At 37.9% G+C, this 23246-nt stretch overlaps 1 protein-coding gene across 20 annotated transcripts in view; it reads left to right on the top strand.

Annotated features, from left to right (window-relative positions):
• Arhgap21 (Rho GTPase activating protein 21) overlaps window positions 1-23246 on the top strand; it is a 129086-nt gene that overhangs the window by 54426 nt on the left and 51414 nt on the right. For 19 of the 20 annotated variants that reach the window (XR_015449680.1, XR_015449681.1, XM_087207250.1 and 16 more), the window contains 2 exons: window positions 19415-19507; window positions 20857-20935. Coding sequence is in view for 18 of the 20 variants with exons in the window: in XM_087207250.1 (XP_087063376.1) it covers window positions 19415-19507; window positions 20857-20935 (172 nt within the window). In the remaining 2 variants the exon portion in view is untranslated. Of the gene's footprint in view, window positions 1-12688; window positions 12717-19414; window positions 19508-20856; window positions 20936-23246 lie in introns of those variants that run through there. The other variant, XM_087207247.1, reaches the window with a different exon arrangement.

Raw genomic sequence — 23246 nt, 5'->3', positions numbered from 1 at the left:
GGTTTAATGTGCTTTGATGGGGGGAATAAACATAAACATTTGCAGGGGAAAACTAGAAGATCTAAGCTGAATGGGAAGATTTGGAGTGGAATGGTAAAACGAGACTGTAAAAAGTGTGATCTGCTGGGAAAGATTACAGTTTACTTATTTATTAAGTTATATTTAATATTATTCAAGGAAAGTTTTTGTCCACATACTGAACTATAGTTAAGATTCAAAAAGAAAGTTAAGTTTAGGGTAAGAAAGATAAATTGATGTTCAACAAGATTTAGTACACATAAATTGATGCATTGAATTTACATCATTATCAAAGATGGGCTATGAGTTTGAGTTTGAATTTTTCAGGGTCCAAAGAAAAGGGGAGACTGAGTAGTAATAGGGACACACGTTATCCATGAGAAAACGACAGTCTGCTTACCCCAAGTCTGGCACAGGTATCTCTCTGAGCTACCATACAGAAAACAGAGTAATACAGCTGATAACATCCTCAACACCAGGTCTTCATGTGACTGTTTGCAGTGCTTCTTCAGTGTCAGGTGACTTCAGAACCCCAAGATCCAATTGAGTTTTAAGGCCTTCCAGCTAGGGACAGTATTGTTCCCCAGGGGATATATTGGAAATGTCTACAGCCATTTTTCATTGTCACAGTTGGGGAGAGGGGATTGTGCATCTAGAATGAAGAGGCCAGAGGAGCTGTTGAACATCCCATAATGTAAGAAATGTATAAAACCCAGAGATAGGAACTATGTTTTGTAAGAAGAATATGAAAAGATCTGAGAGTGCCTAAAGATGCTGGTTTATAATATATTTGGAAAAAGAACTGCTTGAAGTTTTGGGGGAAGGGGAGAAGGGTGATACATATATATCACTAGCATTTGATTGAGACCTTACTCCAGATATCAAAATATGTTTACCCCTCACTCTAACCCTGTGAGACACAAGGTAGAATCCCTGTATTATAGATGGAGGAATGGAAAGTAAGAAAGGCAAAACAGCTTACACAGATCACAGAACTGTTAAGTGACAGAACTGAACTTTCAAGGCAGTTGTGTCTAACTCTTTAAATCCATCTTCTTTTGACTTATGTTGACAATTTTAAATCTCCTTTTTGATTTCTTAATTTTGTTTTAAAAATAATTGTGTCTTAAAAATGGTTTGACTTAATGTAGGACCAAGAGTCAGTAGATAAATCTAGAGTATATTTAATATGTTGAGAAATTAACTCTATGAAGTCTGCATTGAGAAAGTTAAAATGGAAGAAATTCGTTCTGTATCTGTGAACACCTAAAGATAAACAATTCACATAAAGGTCAGGGAGATCCCAAGTTCAGAGGCCCGAAAGACCTCATAGGTATTTTTTGATCACCCTTTTGATGTAATTTATTTTGATTCAACAGAAGTTACGATTTTTATTTTCACAAGTCTCATTTCCTTTTAATATACATTTCCAAGTCTAGTGATATTAGGAAACCTTTTTATGTAAGAAGTTTTATTTTAATGTAATAGAATCCCAGACTCCAGTGTCCTGGTCAGAGTCAAACCCTAGAATCACAGGAGAGAATACAATGCCAGAATTGTGTTCACTTTCTTAAGATCCTGTTAGAATGCCAGAATTCTGTTAGACAGTTGAAAGGTTTTCTTTTGATATTCTTTCTTTGGCAGTTTAGTGAAATCTCTTTCACTACTTAATTTTCTGATTTATTTTACTTACCCAACTTTTCCATTGTTTTGTATGCATGTACTCTTTTGTATTTTTAAAATTATTTTTTCTTGTTGATTTTTTTCTGTATGATGATAAAATAATATAAGAAAAAGCCATAGAATATTTAAGTAGAAAAATCCTTTTTGGTGGTAACAGTTACTTGCGGACAGTTGCTATTTTGTTGCTATCTTACCCTTTAAATCTGTGGAGAAAACATAAGTAATTAAAATAAGAGTAAGATCACTTATATCTACCTATTTCTTGAGTTAAATTTCTTAGTTTAGTTTTAGGGATATTTCCACTTCTCTAAAATCTGTGTATCATTTTGTTAAGGTGCTTAAATAACTTTTAAAATTTATATTCAAGTATGTTACTAATAGAAAAAAAAGGAATTAGGAATTCTATGCATTCTGCATTGTGATTGCAGTTGTTTCTGCTAGAGTAACTTCAGTCTGTATTAGAGTGAGCAGATAGTAGCAAGAAATAGAAAACTCCTCAAGCCACCTGTCTTAGTGACTTTTGTTGTCACTGAGACACAATATCTGACACCCACAACGTTTATTTTGGCTCCCACTTTGTGGAAGTTTCAGTCCACAGTAGGCTGGCTCCAAGGCAGGTGGCAAGGCAGAGCTCATGGCAGGGCAGGCCAGAAGCGGAGGGAGGTCAAGGGAGGAGGGTGAGAAAGACACCTCCAGCCCCACCGCGAGTCCCCTCAACCAGGCTTCACCACCCTACATCCCCTTTAGCTGTAACTCATCAGTGGCCAGTCTGAGTTCCACACCCCATGCTGCAGTCACCTCCCAAAAGCTGCCCCCTGTGAGCGCTTGAGGCTTTGGGGGAACGTCCAGAGAGAAACTAAACCACCACCTCAGGATAGCTGTGTTAATTTTAATAAAATTCAGGACCAGTGGAATACCCAGGACCCCCAGACACCAAGATTGGAACCTGGAAAACTACTGAATGCATAGGGTAGCAATGATGTCTTAGATTTTGAGCTTCCAAAGCTCAAACTCTGTTATTTCAACTCTGGCCGATTTGAAGGCTATTTGTGGTGAATTTGGCACCATTTCCTCAGGAGCCAACCTCTAAGGTGCACCTTTACTCTGTCTTGTCTCCCTTCTGTCCCTTCCAGACCTACAAGTGTGCCAGGGACTATTCTGACTGCACGGATTAAGCTGTCCAGCTCTCACAGCAGCTCTCAGGGTGGATATGATTTTCACCCCTGTGTTTTAGGTGAGCAAACTGAGGCATAGAGTGTTTAGCTCAAGCGGTGGAACTGGGCTAAACCTCAGTCTGGTTCTGGAGTTTTCTCTCTGAATTTCTCCCGTAGCCTCTGAGAAAGTACTTGACTTCCATATAACTCATTCTTCAAAATATGTACAGAGGGTTATGTTCCCTTAAAAGATAACTAGTAGTAAAAGAACCACGGTTCAACTTTTTAGATACGGTTTTGGCTAACACAGCATTAGCATTTCATACATGTTCTTTAACTGTCCATCTTTGTAGTTTGACATGCGCTGTGAGCTTGAGTCTGTCAAGTCTTACCTTAAGAATACATCATCCCTTGGGCCAGGGATTTAGCTCAGTGGTTCCAGCTCCTGCCTCAAAAGTGCAAGGTCCTGAGTTCGATCCCTGGTACCAAAAAAAAAAAAAGAAAGAATACATCATCCCTTTTAATATCTGAAATGTCTTTCCATTCTTGAGACTTCTGTACCTTAGGACTGATAACACATTTTTGGTATTGTTTTCTTCACTTTTATAAAATGATGAGAGTAATTTTAGGTATTACCTAAGGTAAATGAGGCATATGTCCATAAAAAGATTTGTAGAAGGATGCTCATAACCGCCTTACTCAAAAACAAACATTTGATTCAACTCAAATATTCATTAATATATAAATAGGTAAATTACAGTATACCCATAAAATGGAATATACACAGGAAGCAACATAAGATAAATCTCAAAAAGCATTTTTAAATTGAGGTGAAGAACACAATTCACCATTTTAAATTGAACAATTCAGTGGCAGCAAGGAATTAGAGAACATGTGTGAAATGTTACTCACCTGCCACCCTTTCTTTAGCTCGAAAACATTTCTGTCACCCTAAAAGGAAACTTCTTTCTCCCCCCAAGTCCCTGGAGACCCCCAATCTGTTTTCTGTCCCTGTCACATACAGAGCCATGTAATATCTAACATTTTTCATGTGGCTTCTTTCCCTAGGCCTATCATGTTTCAAAGCTTCACATGACTAATATGGATCAGTACTTTGCTCCTTCCGTGGCTGAATGAAATGTCATGGTAACCTTTTGGCTATTGTGAATGGTGCTGTTGTGAACATGCATAATACAAGTATTTGATTCCCCTGTTTTCATTCTTTGGGGTGTATACCTCGAGTGTAACTGCTGGACCATATTGTATTCTACTTAGCATTTTGAGGATCTAGAAAACTTCCACAGCAGCTTTGGGGATGGGTGTGACTTGTGTTTTCCCCCATGACTGTTGATTTCTTTGGGTCTTTTCATGTGCGTGTTTGCCATTTTTCTGTTTTCTTTACAGAAATATCCATTCAAGTCCATTCCCCTTTTTGTTTGTTCTTATGGTGCTGGGATTAAACCCATTCGAGGCAAGCGCTCTATCACAGAGCTGGCCCTGTTGCATCTTTTTGTTGTTGAGTTGATCTGTTGCATGGTACATGATTTGTGTACATTATCTTCTGTCAGTAGACTCTTTTCACTTTCTTGATAGTGCCTTTGATGTACAAAAGTTTTTAATTTGGCCGTATGTACTTTATCTACTTTTTCTTTGTTGATCATGCTTTTGCTGTCAGAAAACATTCTGATCAGCAAGTCGTGGTGGCACATGCCTATAATCCCAGCACTTGGGAGGCTGAGGCAGGAAGATCACTGTGATTTCCAGGCTAGCCCAGGCTACATAGTGAGTTCAAGGCCAGCCTGAACTACATAGCAAAACCCTTTCTGAAAAAACCAAAGAAAAAGACAACACCAACACCACCACCAACAACAACAACAAAACTCAAAACAAAAACATTGTGTTAAGTGAAAGAAGTCAAACACAGAAGACTACATATTGTCTGATTTCATTTATGTGAAACTTGGGAAAAGACAAATCTAAACGAGTATATGATTTTCTGAATTGACTGGAAAGGAGCACAAGGCAGCTTCTTGGCGTGAAGGATGTGTCCCGTGTCCCGTGTCCCGTGTCCTATGTCCTATGTCCTTCTGCAGTGCTGGTTCCATGGGTGTACACACTGTCAGACTTGTTGGACAGCACATTTCAAACGTGTGTATGCCATATGAGTTATACTTCATTAAAGGTTGACTTAAAACAGAGAATCATATACAGCTTACCAGTTTATTGTTGATGAACATCTAAACATTACTTAGCTTTTCAAACCGTGCAGCTGTGACTCTGTGTACATATAACTTAGAAACCACTGCCAAACAGTTTTCCAAAGTGATTGCCACAGTTTCCACACTCGCCAACAGTGTGTGAGTTCCAGTTGCTCTGTATCCTTGCTAACACTTGGTATTAGTCTTGTAAATTTTGGTCATTCTAGTGGTACCCAGTGGTATGGATTAAGCTTTAATTAGATATTCCAGAAGACAGATGAAACTGAATACCTTCTGTTTGTTTTTCAGCTGTGCTGCTTTGTAAAGTTAGTAATTTGTAGGTGTCTTTAAATATTCTGAATGAGAACTTTATTAGTTGTATATATGTGGCAGATATCCAATCTGACTTGCTTTTTTTTTTTTTGGTACCAGGGATCAAACTCTGGACTTTGCACTTGTGAGGCAGGTGGCGAAACCACTGAGCTATATCCCTGGCCCTTGCTTGTTTTTTTTTTTGTTTTTTTTTTGAGACAAGGTCTCTCTGTATAGTTCAGGCTGGCCTTGAACTCACAGTGATCCTCCTGCCTCAGCCGCCAAAGTGCTGGGATTACAGGCAGCAATGCCCAGCTTCAGTTTCTTATTAGTAACTCTCATTAGGAGAAGTTCCTATTTTAATGTAGTCTAAATCATTGGGGTTTTTTATGGTTAATACTTTGAGTTCTATTTAAGAAATTTTTTTCTACTCTTAATGAAAAAAAGCTCACCAACCTTTGTTCTGTTGCAGTGATCATTTTCTTTGCACCAGGCGCACTGTCTTAATGGAGCTTTATTCCTGGTGTTGCTGTTGGGTAGAGGAAGGCTTCCAATGACTTTTCAAGATGAACTGGGCTATTTTTGTCCATTTACAGTATCACAAAAGTTTTAAGACTGGGTTTTTAGTTTGTATACCTACAAAAAATTTCTGCTGGAATTTTGATTTTTTTATTGTTTATAGTATTTGAAATTACTCAATCAAAAATTGAATCTTCCAGTCTGTGAATGTGATTTATCTCTCCCATAAAGTGGTTCGTAGTTTTTTGGATAATCCTTTGATTTTTCTCAGCCCCCTAATATGGTGAACTATATTGATTTAGTTTCCACATGTTTAACCTTACACTGCAGGACTAAACCCGTCTTGTTCACGCCGCATTATGTTTTTATGTATTACCAAAGTAGGTTTTCTGTTTTGTTTAGGATTTCATGGTCTCTGTTTAGTGATTACCTTCACCTAAAGGTGGGCCTTCGTCTTTTGGTAATTGGTGTGTCAGTTTGGGTCCTCTGGTTAGTAGACATTAAAGACAAGCAGTTAGTTGTCAGGACAGAATGATGAATCCCAGACTATTAGAGTCAGCTGCAGTGGCACATGCCTGTAATCCCTCCTGGGAGGCTGAGGGGGGATGCGAGTTTGAGGCTAGCCTGTGCAGCTTGGCAAAGCCTTGCCAGAGGGAGAGGGAGAGATTAGATGAATGATGAGGAGAAATGCTTTTACAGGAGGGGACAGCGGAATGAAGACACGGTGCAAATCTGACCCCATGAAAGAAAAGAGTAAAGGAACGGTTCAGTAAGAAAGGCCTCAGACTTCAGGACAGCCTCGGGGAGTAGCTGGGGCTGACAGTCACTCTGTGCCTACAGCAGGCTCTTGAAGAAAGTCTGAGCAGCCTGAAGATCTCAGGCTTGTCAGAGGTGGACCCCTGCTCAAGGGTTGTATTCCTTTGGGAGCCACAGCCAAAACCATTTGTTTTCTAGGACCCTCCTCTTTGGATAGCCCTGCGTACCAATCACATATTTATTACTTAACACTCAGTTCCATTTTGAGATTTCTGTTGGCTGGGGATTTAACTCAGTGGTTCTGCCGCCTACCTCGCGAGTGCAAGGTCCCGAGTTCGATTTCCGGTGCCCTCCCCCCCAAAAAAAAGATTTCTGTTGGTTCAGTCTTCTCTTTTTTGAGATTAAAAATTATTTCTCTTTATACTTCCACTTGAGGATCACATTATACACATTAAATATTCTTTAAGTGGTTATTGTAGAAATTATAATGTCTCAATCTCACAGAGTCTGTGCTATTAAAACTTTATTCTCGGGACAAGGATTTAGCTCAGTGGTTCCGCTTCCTGCCTCACAAGCACAAGGTCCTGAGTTCAATCCCCGGTACCAATAAAAGTTTTAAAAACTTTATTCTCTTCTGAAACAATGTAAGGACCTTAGAACACGTTAACCCCACTTGCTTCCCTCCTGCCCTCATAACACTTTTATGTTGTTTTCAGTTCATGGTGTGTTTTTGGTTTTGTTTTGTTTTAAATAGTATGTCTTTGTTTGCTTTCATTTTGGAAATATATTTTCGCTGGGTACAGAATTCTTCAGTAATCTTGACACTATCTTTCCACTCTCTTTTGTTTCTATTATTACCAGTAAGAAGTCATATTTTTATTTATTCCTTCTTGGAAGGTATACTTTTTAATACATCTATGATTTTTCTGCCTTTGGCGTCCAGCCATTTCATAACAGTGATTCTGGATGAGAATTTCTGTTTTTGATTGGGATTCATTGAGTTTCCTATGACTGTAAATGGATGTCTTTCAAAGTCTAGTAGAAAAATTTCAACTACTATCTCTTCACATATTACTAACTGTGTTCTAATACTTTTTTTCTGGGGCTTGAATTAAACGTGTTAGAAATTTTTTTTTTTTTGCTTGAAAGCAGGATATTTAGGGAAAAAGTAATAGTTGTTTTCAAATGTTTGAAGTCACATATTGTACAAAATGTCCATAGATTGCCTGGGTCTCTGCTGCTAACAGAAAACCACCATCTCTTCTGCCTTCCTGCACATCCTCATTAGTCCTTCTAGCACAAGCATCAGAGATACTTTTTAAAATAGAAATCATATTTCACAGAACCAAGTGTGCAAGCTTGAAAATTCTAACAAAAATATGGTAATCCTGGTCTTACGTAGGTATTTGGACTTCTGCTTTATAAAATAAACTGGTAGGGTAGGTACAGTAAGGTGGTCAAGTTAGATGAGAGGTTGAAAAAGTCTCTTCACTTTAAAAGTCCCAGGAAACCATAGTGAAGGGAATGCAATAGGATTAAATAGTGTCAGAAAACCACTTTTTAGGAGATTTAGACTTTGTGAAAAATATCACGAGGTTTACTTGGTGTTCAAGAAAATACATGATTTAGAAAAATCTTTTAAGAGTTCTTACAGCTTACCCAAATAAGAGATCTAGTATTTCAGAGAATTAATTGAAGCTAACTGAACAGATAAGGCTTTAAAAGTAAAAACTAAGCAAGAAGGGCTAGGCTGTTAATACTCCCAGAACACCCTTCTCGCTCTGGGAATAACTTCCCCGTGGAATGTCTCCCAGAGTCAGCCGTGTAATTAGGCGATGCTGAGCTGTCACCTCCTGGCTGCTCCATAACGTGGTGACCTTGATCGCAGACCCCACATACGTGGCTGCATGGTCTTATTTTTGTCCCTGATTGCTCTCTTCAGCGAGTCTATTAAAAATACGTGATTCATAAATCCAGCTACTAAAAATTGTGACAGTTACAGTCCCTGCTGTTGATGTTTAACAGGTAGCTTTCCATCTTCTGTATAAAAAGAGAACAAATATTTGCATATAGATGGTGAATACATCCGTTACATCCAGTACTTCTTGTTGTTGTTCACTCGCTGAGCAGGCATCTGTTGAGTCATGACCATGCGCCAGCCACTAAACTGCTTGCGGGGAAGGAAGCAGCCTGGCTCCTGACCTCACTTCCCTCAGCGCTGTGCGGATGTCACCTGCCGGAGCCTCCCTGGCCCTGGCCGCTTCACAGGAACAGCCCTGCCTCTGCCCCCAGCCTTCCGCCTCACGCCACACCCCGTGCGCGCATCCTTCACAGCATTGCCATCTCGCCTCTCACGCTGCTCTGCTGCTTTTTTCTTAATGTTTTCTTGCAGTTAGAATGCAGAGCAGAGACGTTTTTCTTCAAACCTAGAAGTTTCTGGCATGTATACATTTAATTGATAAAATAGACACACGACACAGCCTCTGACTTCAAGAAGCCCCTGGTCTGACGGAGGAGGAAAGTGTAGAATAATTATGTAAGTGTGAAGTAGAGTGTACCCCTGTTACAGGACCACGGCACTGGAAATCATGTCACACCAGGGAAAGGCTCTCAGCTGAGGGCCTCGTTAGGCTGTTAATGGTCAGAGAGAATTTTAGTAACAGAAGGAAGAAAAATAGCACTTGAGGACAGATTCAGAATCGCTAGAGTTATGTGTGCCCAGACTTGGTGGAAGACCTTGGGGTGGGTTAGGGTGACCAATGGAGGGTTGTGCTCAGCCTTGGAGAGAGTGGGTAGACGGAAGTGCCATTAGGTAAAGGGTGCTGGGGGAACATACCTCCTCTCCTTAGGGAGTGAATTTAGTGTGTGGTGAGCTGGCATTTCGGATGCCTGGAGAATGTTCCATACCTAGCTGAAACTCTGGGAGGGAGTGGATGGCAGTTGAAAATAACTTTGGAAGTGGTCACTGGATATGTTCTAATTAGGGTCTGATGCATATTGAGACCATACTCAGGGGACATGGGAACATAGGGTAAAGATAGGGCCCTAAAGATGAGACCTAAGAAACGATCAGAGAGAGAAGAATGAGAAAGCAGTCTGAGAATACTTAGTAGAAAGGTATGGGGACCACTAGGAGAGCTGAAGATTTGTTAATTAAGAGGTGATGCTTTAAGCGGGAGGGAGAGCTCATCATTTATAGAGAATCCATTATTTCGGAGACCAGAAGGGTGCTCAACCGCAGCTGGCCAGTGGCCCGTTGGTCACATTGCTGAGAAGTTTTCAGCACAGTGGACAGAAGGGCGAGGGGTGCAGTTACGTTCAGTGGTTGGAACATAATTAAGGCAGAACGGTCCACAAGGACAGGGTGGCATGAGCAGGGACCCTTGGGGTTTTTGTTGGTATCTGAGAAACCCTGCAACAGAAGTAGATGAAGGTAACTGTGAACTACACTTGTAAGAAGTGTGCGAATGAAAGGATAGAAACAAGCTGCGTGGAAGGGTGGAGAACCTTTGTTGAGTTTGAGAAATTTACATTCGGCTGTGAGGCTTGGAAAGAAGACTTAGGCCTTGAGTGACATTTCATGGGAGAGTAAGTCCTGAAGCGGAAGGCCAATTAAATCTGCCCTGAGATACAGGCCAAAGGAAAACACAGCTCAGAGTTTTTAAAAAAATTGACCACAGGAGTGTCTTCATGACCTTCTGGTTAACGACTGTTTGGACTTAGGGCCTGCTCTCAGACTTACAACTTGTCTTTTTTTGGACAGGTCTGTACATCTTGTTTATATGGTACTGTGATTTTTGCTGGATTGTACTGTGCAGTACAGTACTGTAGCTTTAGTTGTTATGCATTACAGTACTGCATTTAAGACTTAAGCAGAGCAAAGTTATTGAGTTTGAGCCTCCTTTCACTGTTCTTGGTTCTAAGTATTGTAATGTTCATACTATATACAGTTCCAACTCATTTAACCACCTAGTCAAGTCAGGAACAGAACTGGGTTGTTAAATGAGGAATGCCCGTGTAGAGCCTCTGAGTTACAGTGAAGAAAGGAAAAAAGGAATCCAAAGACTTAGGCTATCAGAAGGGAACACCAAGTAAAGAACGTTAGTCTGCGGCAGCGAACTTGAGGGAACAGGAATTAAAATAGGAGAGACCTTTCTGAGCAGAGCTTAGTTGAAATTGAAAAACTGTCCTTCAGTGGTGTCACAGTTTCATTCAGCTGCGTTAGTAGGCCAGGACCGAGAACAGAGCCAGCATGTGGTTGGAGCTCTCCATAGTTAGTGCTTTGAAGGGGGTGGGGGGCAGGAATGGAGATGGCCGGTGACTTTAGCTGAAATGCTGACCCATGGGTAATGTTATTACGAAAGAAAGCGATTGCTGAGGGGAGGTTAGTAGTCTTGAAGAACAGAGAGAGGGTACAAGGGAATGGCAGGACTTGATGAATTTGAGGAGCAAATTTAATTGGGTAAGGGATTGAGAGGTGATAAAGTCAGGTGGAAAGATAGTTGCTTGTGATGAGAGTACTGCAACAGAATTTTTTTCTGGGTTTGCTGAGAAAATAAAACCTACAGGTATAACAAGGTTATGAATCTAGTAGGCATGATAAATGGTTTGTGAGATTTCTAAAATATAGGGGACAAAACTACAATGCTGCATAAACTTCAGATACTCAGGAATGCACATCCCACTACTGTTTTGTTTATTGTGGGAGAATCAGTGCCTCACATAGTAATGAGAGCTCAGTAAATGTGTCTTGAATGAAGAACACTCTTCTATAGGTTGGACTAGTTTGTAATGCCAGAAAATTTGATTCACGTCTGACACCTAGTGGCATTATACTTAAACTACTGTCGACTGGAAACTACACCATGAGGGAAATAGTACAGAACAGTTGTAAAATAACTTTATTCCTGAAACTCCAGAATTCTTTGGGGCATTTCAGTTATGGGAATTTTCGAGTGGTAATTTAAATCAGTCATGTAATATTTATCGAGTATTTACTATATGCCAGACATTGTTTTATGTGCTGGAGATTTGCATGTGTGTGACACACACACACACACGCGCGCTCGTGCTTATGTAAATTCAATAAATTTGAGTAAATAGCCAGAGTAGTTTCACTGGGAATGGGTAATTATTTAGAAACTTAATTTGGGGTTGTATTGTGATTTCTTATATGTGAAACCTCTCTAAATTTATTTCGTACCTTCAGTGGCTGTCATTCTGTCACAACACACTGCTTTTCATGTTAAATAGGTATTTTTAGGTAGATGATGAAAGAAAAACTGGGTGTGTTTTCAGTTTATACTAGAAGCCTACGTCATGTGAAATACCACGTGCTCTGGAGAACCTTTTTGTTGAAAACATTCAAAGTTGTCTTCTAGCTTTTAAAATACACAGTACATCATATTATCTGTACCCGCCGACTGCAGTAGCACATCAGAACTTCCTGCTCCTGTTTCACTGTGACTTGTGCCAGCCTTTCCCTGCCTCTCCGTCTCCCTGACTCTTCCCACCCTCCAGCAATCACCTATCTACTTTCAGCTTCTGCAGGACCAACTTCTCCAGATACCACATTTGAGTGAGATCACAAGGCACTTACTTTGTGTCTGGCTTAGTTCACTTAACGCCATGATCTCCAGTTCTATCCATGTTGTTACAGATGACAGGATTTCATTCTTTTTTATGGCTGAAGAGCATTGCCTTATGTGTATTCACCACATTTTCCTTACCCTTCCATCAGTTGTGGTCACTTTGGTGGTTTTTACTTCTCAGTGTAAATAGTGCCACTGTGACGTGAGAGTACGGGTGTCTCTTTGACAGAACTGATTTAATTTTGTTTGGGTAAGGTGATATTTCATTGCAGTTTTGATTTGAATATATCTGATAATTAGTGATGTTGAGCATCGTTCCCTATACGTGTGGGCCTTTTGTATGTTTGCTTTTGAGAAATATCTGTTTAGGTATTCGGCCCATTTTAAAATTGTGTTCCTTTCCTATTGAATTTTTAGAGTTCCTCACAAATCCTGTGTAGTTTGCAGATACTTTCTGTCCTTTTGCAGCCTCTCCCTTCATTCTGGTGAGTTCCTTTGCTGTACATGCACCTGTTAGTGTGTTGTAGTCCCATTTGTCTACTTTGCTTTTGTTTTCTATGCATTTGGTGTCTTGTCCGGGAGAATCCTTGCCCTTTCCAGTGTCCTCAAATGTGTTCCTAAGTTTTTACCGTAAGATGGTAAAGGCTGTAATCCATTTTGAGCTGATTTTTATAATTGGTGAGAGATAGGGTCTAGTTGCATCTTTTGCATGTGGATGTCCAGTTTTCCCCATACCTTTTATTGAGAAAACTGTTCTTTCTCCAGTGCATGTTTTTAGCACTTAGTTTGAAAATCATTTGACTCTCTAGATGCATGGGTTTATTTTTAGGCTCTCAGTTCTGTCATTGCTCTGTTTGTCTGTTTTTATACCAATTCCATATTATGTTGATTATTACCCCTCTGTGTAGTAAATTTTGAAGTCAGGTAGTGTAATGCTTCCTGCTTTGTTCTTTTTGCTCAAAGTAGCTTTGGCTATGTAGGGTTTTTGTGGTTCCATAAAAATTTTAGGATTGTTTTTTCTAGTTCTGTAAAGAATGTCATTGCATTTTGATAGAAGTTGCATTGACTCTGTAGTTTGCATTAGGTAGTTTGGACATTTTAAACAATATTCTTTGGACATGTGAACATGAAATACTTGTGTGTGTGTGTGCGCGCGTGCGTGCGCATTTCAGCAGTGACTTATAATTTTTGTTGCAGAGATTTGTAACCTCTGCTTAAATTTGTACCTGAGCATTTTATTTTATGCAGCTATCACAAATAGAATTTCCTTCTTAATTTCTATTCCAGAATATCTGCTATTGGAATACAGTAATACTACTGATTTTTATATGTTGGTGTTATATCTGACAGCTTTTCTGAATTTAATAGTTCTAACAGTTTTGGTAGTCAAGGGGGTTTTCTACATATAGGGCCACGTCATCTGCAGACAGTGACAATTTGACCTTGTCTTTTCCAATTTAGATGTCTTCTGTTTCTTTCTCTTGCTTGATTGCTGGCTGGGACCTCCAGTGCTATGTTGAATAATAGTGATGAAACGTGGGCATCTATGTCTTGTTCCAGATCTTAGAAAACTTTCAGTTTTTCCACCTTCAGTATAGTGTTAGTCGGACTGGGGATTTAGCTCAGTGGTGCCGTGTCTGCCTGGCAAGCGCAAGGTCCGGAGTTTGATCCCCAGTACCAAAAAAAAAAAAAAATCCCAGTATAGTGTTAGCTGCTGTCTTCCTAGATGGCTTTTGTTATGTTGAGGTACATTCCTCCTATACCTGATTTGCTTCTTATTATGAAGGGGTGTTGAATTTTATCAAACGCCTCTTCTGAATATATTGGGGTGATCATAGGGCTTTGTTCCTCATTCTCTTGGTGTGGTAGGTATGTCCTGGTTATTCATAGCTGAGCCATCCTTGTTGTCTTGCATCTGTGGGGTGAATCCCACTTGATGATGTAAATAATATGCTGTTGGATGTGATTTGCCAGTTTTGTTTTATTTTGCTTCAAGATTTTTGCATCTGAGTTCATCAAAGATACTGGCCTGTAGTTTCCTTTTTGTTGTTGCTGTGTCTAGTTTTAGTGGGCAATATTGACATGGTAGAATGTGTTTGGAAGAATTGCTTCCTCTTAAATTTTCTGGAGTAATTTGAAAAGAATTGGTGTTATTTTTCCTTTAAATGCTTATAGAACTCGGCAGTGAAGCCATGTCCCCACCACCACACACACACACCAATGATGGCAAATGTACTTAAGGCCTTTACACCACTCTTTTTCTGTTATCTCCCTCCAGAAGTAACCACCAGGCTGAGTTTGGTGTTGCTTATTCCTTCTCACTTATGTGGCTCAGTAGATGCATACTAATTCTTAATTTCTTCAATAAATTCTTCTACATACTCTGTCTACATGGCTTCTGCATGTGTTAAATTTATTCTCCATCAAAGAGAAGATTTTTTTTAACCATTCAGATTTAATTTTAATATCTGTTTCAGCTAACATTCTGAATTTGAGTTTTTGCAGTGCTGGGGATGGATGAGTCCTTGCTCATGGTGAGGCAAGCCACTGAGTTGCACCCCCAACCCCACTTTTTTTTAAATCTGGAAAAATAGGTATCAATTTAAATAAGCTATTTGATTTTCCTTAAATAATGTTTAATGCTTTCATATTCCATTAGATGAGATATGTCTTTAGCTTTCTACCTTTGTGGAGGGCACACTTTCTTCACATCTCATTTTTATATTGAAGTACTTTTCACTTTATCCACCTTTTTAAATGTAGAAATAAAGGTTTTTAAAAAAACAACAAAGAAAGAATACTTTTTTTAAAAAAAAACTCACTAAATAGGCAGAAATGATTTATTTATTTAGTTCTATTTATTTAGTTTAGTTTTTGTTGTTGTTGTTGTTTTTTTTTTTTTTTTTTTTTGAGAACTCAGAAGAACAAAACCTGATAGCTATTATTTTCAGTCTGTTAAAGAAGTACTATTTTGGGCCGAGGATTTACCTCAGTGGTTCTGACGCCTGCCTTGCAAGCACAAGGTCCCAAGTTCAATGCCCGGTACCAAAAAAAAAAAAAAGTGCTCCATTTGTCTGTCGATCTTCATTTCACAGTCCTTTTGTAACTGGCATAGTTCAAACTTCATTCTTTGTAAAGTAAATCTATTTACTTTAGTCTGTTCACTTTGTATACTTTAAATTTACAAATAATTTACATGTTGCAAGTGACTTCAGCATCTAGCATTTTCCAAAGAAAAAGTCATTAGATTAGAGGTTTAAATCATCCTTCTGGGTTAAGTCTTAACAGTGGACTAGAGATATAGCATTCTGGTTTTAAACACCAGTCTCTTAGAAGGTATGTAGTTCATTTTAGAGGCACTGGTAACTTTTTTTAGCACAGTCTCTTTTACCATTCTACCTTCTTTTCTGTTCTTTTTCCTTTGGCTAATATTTGCCAGCTTCCTCATAACAGAAATATCCTATTAGCCACTGTTTATTGATTACTGGCAGGGTGACAGGTTCTATATTACCTAGCCTAACTCATCCCTGATCTGTATATAAAGCTTCAGAAGGTTTATAATCAGGCCAACATAATAATATATAATATTATTAAATACCTGCTTGTACTAGGCATTAGCACTTTAATGGATTGTTTCTCTTAATTGTTAGAACAACCTTGCTGGGGGAATGATTATCATCATCCCCATTTTTCAGTTGAGTAAAGTGGGGTATTTATAAATAATTTATGTAAGATCATTTGGGTATAGACATGTTAGATAAAATAAAGAATGCCAATTTAAATTTGAATTTCAAATCAATGAATAATAATCTTTAGTTTAAATAAGTATCAAATATTGCAAAATCTGTTAGCCTTACTTGAAAAATAAATGGTAGAGCCGGATTTTAAACCATACAACGTTGTCACAGGGCCCAACGTCTTAACTATGGAATTATATTGGACACAGAATAAAACTCTCCAGGACATTCAAGATTTGGATGGTAGCTACTACTTATATGCTGTTAATTGTTGTACTCAAGTTATTTTCCCCAACTAATTTTGCTACTACAATGTAGAATTACGTGCATTCTCTTTGTTTTGTAATGTAATATTCAGGTAAATCCATACATACATTTTCTTTCCTCTTGTTTAAATCTGATTGTTTTAGCCTTTTTCATCCATGTAAGATTATTGTGTTTTTTCCTCAGCTTTCTGCAAAAACAGAAAGATTTAATTACATGTATGTGCTAAAAAGATGCATTTCCTTTCCTGTATTTAGATAATATCAGGGGAATGACACTTAAATAAGATATTTAAACAGATCTTTGAAACATGTTATATATGTTTTTAAAAACTGAGAAATTATGAAGCATAGGAGTGGAATTAAAAGAGGCTTTTACTAGGGATTGCCAGGAAAGCTGTCTTTATCTGCTAAGTAACCATATATGAAAGTAAGGGAGTCATTTCCTGTTGAATTATATCACAAGTTAGATTGGGCTGTTAGTTTTGCATACAGCATCCAAAAATTTACTTTCAAAAAGTAAAAACCCAGGAGAATGAATGATACCTATTTTAAGTTTGATACTTTTGATTTCTAGTTTGAGCAGAATTACAGACCAGGTAAATTAAAAAGACATTTAAAATTAACAAGCCAAGTGTTTAAGGCTTAGAGTCAAGGAGTGTGGAAATTGAAGAGAAGTGTGTGTTCCTTAGTGAAACCAGCTTACGTTCAGAGGGTGCTTATGAGGCAGTTTTACGTAGCGGGAATTAAATAATATTGGGGTAGAATTTGGGAGAAAGTCCAGAACAGAAAGTGAATGAGGATCAAAGTATGAGTCTCGGCAGCTGTGATGGTGCTTACTGTAGGATTGGCCTCTCTTTTAATCTGTTCCATCTTCATATGTTTTCAGGCATAGTGTATTGACAGATTTGTCAATGGCAAAATATCTCTGACTTTACAACGGCAGTCATTGCAAAATTAGTATTTCCTTTATAGAAATTAGCACCAAATTATTTTGGAGCGCCTCTATTCTGTGTAAGTGAACTTTTCAGAATTTTCAAAAGTCACTCCATTGCTACTCAGCCAACTTTTTATTATTTTCTAGAATTCATGAATGGTCATTTACATTTTGTATTTTTAAATATAAGTCTAGTATAATCGCCTTTGAGAAACACTGGAGTAGAAGATATCAATGTTTCATATTATTTAAATCTTTCCATACAAGCAGTGTTTTAATTCAGCAAAAATGAGTGAATCCTGAATTCTTCAGCCAAGAAGATTTTCTTTAATGTTAACTCTTGTAAATTTGGGGTCGGCTACGGAGGGACCGAGACTTTGACCAACTTGATTGGAATTCAGTTTGCATTTGAGTGACTTCAATTGAAAAGAAACTCTTTTCCTTTTAAACTATAGTCATGTGTTGCTCGATGGCAGTGTATTCTGCAAAATGCATTGTCAGGCAGCCTTGTCCTTGTGTGAATGCCGTGTTGTATACCTACCCAGACTGAGACAGCATGGCCTGCTACCTAGGCTGTCGCCACCATTGTGTTTGGTGTGCGCTGCCCACAGTGCCATTATGTGGCTCATGACTGTAATTGTAAACGGATTACTTCCAATTGGTTCTGAAATGGCTTGTAATGCCATATTTGAATTACGTCCTAGGCTCAAATTCCTACTCTGCTTGTTGCAAGTTGCTTAGTCTCTGTTTCTTCTTTAGTCAGTTGAAAATTTTAGGATCATAACACCCACCTTGAAGGCTTGTGTGAATTATCACCATGAATTTATTTAATGGCTGCTTACAGAATGCCTGATTGATGCCCAGCACTGTGGATATTAGTGAGCATGATAAACTTCCTGTTTTTCAGTTAGTGGGAGAGACATATGGCGCCTGTAAGAAAATAAAAAGATAATTTCAGGCACCAAGTCATAAGTTCTGTGAAGAAAAAGCCTGGCACATACACAGAATTTAAAATGGCAGAGCAAGGAATTGAATCCATGTCTCCTTGCTTCTGAAACAATTTCTGCTATATTCTATGGCTGAAGTAGTTGAGTTATCCATTTGTTGCTTTAGAAGATCCTTTCAAAGAAAATAGCTCAGTATGTAAGGGGGCTGCTGGTAGGCATTCCATTAAGAAACTTATTTTGAGCCACCTTTTGTATATACCATTATTAAAAACTTGGTTTTTTTCCACAATCATTATGAGTATTTTATATTTGATACTCATTATTACTGCACATCTGTGTGTGTCTCATCTTCTCAGTTATATTCTTCTCTAGTTGTGTGGGATACGTCTTCTACTTCAGGGGTTCTCAAACTCGAGTGTACATCACAGCCACCTCAGAGGGTCTAATTTGGGGGGTCTGGGGCAGGGTCCACAGTTTGCATCCCTAACACATTCCCACGTGATACTGATGCAACTACTCCGGGGACCACACGTAGAGAACCACTAACCACCTTTTGTCCCCATGCGGTACTTACGATACTTTGTCATTTAGCCAAAATGTTCTCTCTCCTGTGAATCTTCCCTTGCCTTCTATTGTATTTACTCAAACTGTTATTCCCAAGGTTTAGTGTGTATTAGGATCACCTGGGAAACCTATTAATAAAGAACATTTCTATTTGGACTCCAGAACATTCATTTTTAGCAAACACCCTAGATGTTAATGCCAATAGATGATCCATGGACAGCAGCTTGTGAAAAACGGACTGTGTTACAGTTGGTCATGTTCTCCTCATTGCCATGAATGTAGTTCATATTTGCATCTGATTGCTTTTTGTGTTTCATTTATTTGTCTTCCTTCTGCCAGCATCCCTGAAAGGGAAGAGATACATCTTGGTAACTGTTGCATCTGAGTGCTTAGCACACTACGTCACCTAGGTAACGAGCTTTGCCACTGCTAGCTAAGTCACCTCAGAGGATTTACTCGCTCTCTGAGCCTCAGTTTCCTTGGGTGCAGTGGTGGTAGCAATGCTTATTGCCATTTAAATCAGCAGCTCCAAGGCATGTATAGTATATATATAGTAACTGATACACGGAACATACTCAGTTTTGTGGTTGCTGTTGTATGATGGAAGAAACTCCAGTAGTATGAATTTAGCATCCATTTCAGTATATGTGATCAATACTCCAACGATATCTGTTATGTATTTTAATAAAATATTGTGAAGTAAAATCATGCCTTGGGCTTCTTTTTCTCCCATAGGAAAACAGAGAAACCGCTTGGAGCCAATGGACACCATATTTGTTAAACAAGTTAAAGAAGGAGGACCTGCCTTTGAAGCCGGACTGTGCACAGGTGCTGATAATCTTTAAACAGTGCCTTTTCATTTTCTTTGCTTCTTCCTTCTTATACAGTGTATTCCATACTTTTTCCTTTCTACCCTTCTGTATATTTGTCCCTTTTTCTTCACATCTGTTAGTACTGTTTTTGAGACCTAATTATATTTCTTGATACACAAATGAATGGGGTTGAACAGAAATAATAAAAATTATAAATCATGAGCACTTTCAGATAACAGATGTGGAAACACTTTTGAGAAGTTATTTTTCATACACTAAATTTTTTACAAAGGATTACAAAATGGCAGACTGATGAGTATTTGATATGATTGAAATACTCTTGGATTTCCAAGTTCTAGAAGTGTTTGATCAGCCAAGTGCAGATTGATTTGCTGCATAGAGTGCCTTAGGTTTCCAGTGTAACTGGATGCGGTGGTTGATTGGTAGTATCACTGTGTATTGCTTACTTTAATTATCTTTTTCAGCATATATAAAATAAACCTAATTTTAATATCATTGTTCTGTGTGCATATTAATGTACATGTGGGAGGCTGTTAAATAGAATGTATCAGTTTTGATAATCTAGATGTTGCAAAGTTGAGATGAAGTAGGGATGCTGTAAACACATAAAAATTGTATTTTTTTTCTATTTTCCTCTGTCCTTTCTCTCGTTGGTCCCTTTTCTCTGTCTTTTCCTTTTGATTCCTGAGTTTTTCTGAATAATTCAATGTATTTTTCCCCAATGTATTAATATGTATAAAGACCAAAACATGTATTTTTTAGTTTCATATTACAGACTAGTCAATAAACCAAATATGTAGATTGGAAGAATACTACAAGAAAATAAGGTGGACTGAAAGTAGATGACTTGGATGAAATAAAAACAATACTTTAAATCTGTTGAATAATATTCTCTATCAGAAATGACAAGGAAAATGGAGAAGGAGCTAGTAGTATTGTAATTCAGAAAACAACTAATAGGGCTATAAACGGTGTAGTTGTGGTCACTTGGTGACTACCTTTTCAAGTTTATAAATTCATCAATGTCTAGAACTCTTAGAACATGCTGATGTTTCATAAGAAGCTGGTTATGTTAAAATTTAGATTCCCCCTTTAAAAGGTACTTTTAAAAATTAATGAGAAAGCATCATTACAAATTAGGGGCATTCTCGGGGTTGGGAATGTGCTCAGCTGTACAGCACTTGGCAGGCACGTGTGAAGCTCTGGGTCTCATCTCCAGCACTGCACAAAATAAAGGCGTTCTCAAAAAGAAATTTCCAAAAGGATTCAAAGGTGACTTTCTTTAGGACTTCCTCATGGTGTGTATGGTTTTTTTTGTTGTTTTTTTTTTGCTCCTCTTTGAAGGTGATCGGATCATTAAAGTCAACGGAGAAAGTGTCATTGGAAAGACCTATTCCCAAGTAATTGCTCTAATCCAGAACAGGTAAGGCTCTTGAAACACAGTGAATTTTGGCCAGACCCAGGCTTTATAAATCAATAGAGCAAGTAGATGGTATGTACTGTTGTACCCTTGTAAAGAATTGAGGTGTCGCGGATGTGGAACTGTATTATTTTGCAGCAGCATTTGAGACTTGCCAAAAACTGTCTGCCTAAGGACAGCTGAGCTGATGGTTTTGCTTTGGCACATGTGTCAGATTTGTGAGTAAAATACCTCAGAGTCAGAGAGGTACACATTTTACACTTACTGTAAGTTTTACCTACTTTTGTTTAAAGTGGCAAATACATAATGTTTAAAACAAATGTAAACCTAGTTTAAAACCTCTCTAGGTACATTACTTTTAATGTATCTTGCTGAATATTCTTACTGAATAAGCTTTCTGTCATAAATTCATTCGTTTTAACCAACTTAACAGGATATTTCTTTTTAATTCTTGGCCTGCAATTTGTAGAATAATAGAATTTTGAATTCTAAAGATAAATACATATTTATGGAATGACTGTAGGGCCTTAAAGATAATTTAGTCTGTGTCTCTTTCACATACACACCTTAGAGAATTTTAAATAACGAATAAAGAAATTAAATCCAAAGGGGTTATCATACTGGATTTTTGTCGAGAATAGGCAAGGAATCTGGGTCTGATTTTCGGATCAGAACTGTTCTAAGATAATTCTTCCCAGACCAAAATACCATGACTTTGGTGTTAGCTAATGTTTTCTGTTAGATTCACTCACCTTCTTATAATTCATGAAAGTCTTCATTCTCTAAAGATATTTATCATGCTCTTTAGGGCAAATCTAATAATTGATCTCAAAGTATTCTTTGTAGTGTTTTAATATTTAATACAATTTTTAGAGAAAAATAACTTTTTTCTTCTTTCGAGAGATCTACCAACATGTTAGTTTCTTAACAATAACTGAAATCTTCATAAATACACCAATGTGTTCTGTCAGCCTATAACTTAAGGATTTTTTGTGTTTGTTAGTATATCTTCTTTTAAAATATTCTAAGTAACTACAGCTTGATCTTTGTTTTCTTCAAGATCTACATAACCTTTCTGTTACTGGTGTAGATCTTTCAGAGTAAATAACACTTTGGAATAACTGTCTTAATTTTCAGTTTTCAGCCAATAAAAGCAGTTTGAAAATTAGAGAAATGCTGTTTTTTTCATGATCTTATTTTCTATTAAAAATTGTGTTCTCCACCTCACCTCGTGGCTTTGTCCCATAAAACACCTTGGAGAAGTTCGGTGAGCAGGCAACCCACTTTCCGGTCCCCCTTCTGTCTCTTAGAGAGAAGCTATCTTTCTCTCAATAAATTTTTCCTACTCTTTAAAAGAAAAAATTGTGTTCCTGTTGTCTGCAGTTGGTAGAAGTGGGTAATGTGGCGGTATTTGAGATTCTGCAGTGCACTAATGTAAAAATGTATTCTTGCAGAAGAATTTTTCTGAGCCATCAGTATGCATTTTCAGACAACTTTTCTGAAATACAGATGCCCCTAATTTCACTAGTTATATTTATTTGATCCTGTTATTTTCGTGGATTTGCCATTCTCTTAGCATTTATGAACCTAAAATATTCAAATCTGCCAAGGAGAAACACTGGGAAATTATTAGATTTTAGATTTTTGGCTGTTTGCTTAATTGTTGATTTATATTGGAGGAAAAATCCGATACTGTTAAAAGAGCTGTTGGCACACTTGGTGGATGGAACATCACTACCCTTGCTATATCTAAATGTAATTCTAGATCTCAGGATTCAGTATAATGTCTCTCTTACCTTTTGTTTTTGAGGCAAGCGCTCTTATCCCTGAGCTGTGCCCCACCCCACTTTGACCTTTTAAACCAGAGACCTCTCCACTATGTTTAACAATGTTTATAACATGAAAATGAAATAAGACTTTGAGGTGTTCCTGAAAGGCTCTAGAATTAAATCATAGGGCTGAAAACAAATAGTTGAGATGATATTGTCATAGTTGTTAAAAATAAATTATTTCGCCTGGGGATTTAGCTCAGTGGTACCACTGCCTGCCTCGAAAACGAAAGGTCCTGAGTTCCATCCCCGGTACCAAAAAAACAGACTTGACTGATTATAAATAGCACAAATATGTGGCAGGGTGCTCTCTTGTACATTATTGACTTACCTGTATAAAAGTTATATATTTTTTGTTCTAATGATTTGGTCATGAAAATTAAACTTTTTAAAATCCAAAATTAAATTATTGTAAAATATTTCCAAGTGAATAACTTTTCCTATAAGTCTTTATGACATGCCCTAAAGCAGTGTAATATATTTAA

The sequence above is a fragment of the Heterocephalus glaber genome, unplaced genomic scaffold (genome assembly GCF_053883595.1).
Source record: "Heterocephalus glaber isolate CG9 unplaced genomic scaffold, H.glaber_assembly_v1.0 deba00000768, whole genome shotgun sequence".
NCBI lineage: Eukaryota > Metazoa > Chordata > Mammalia > Rodentia > Bathyergidae > Heterocephalus > Heterocephalus glaber.
The sequence above is the reverse complement of the archived record's forward strand: the minus strand, read 5'-3'. Positions and strand labels throughout refer to the sequence as shown.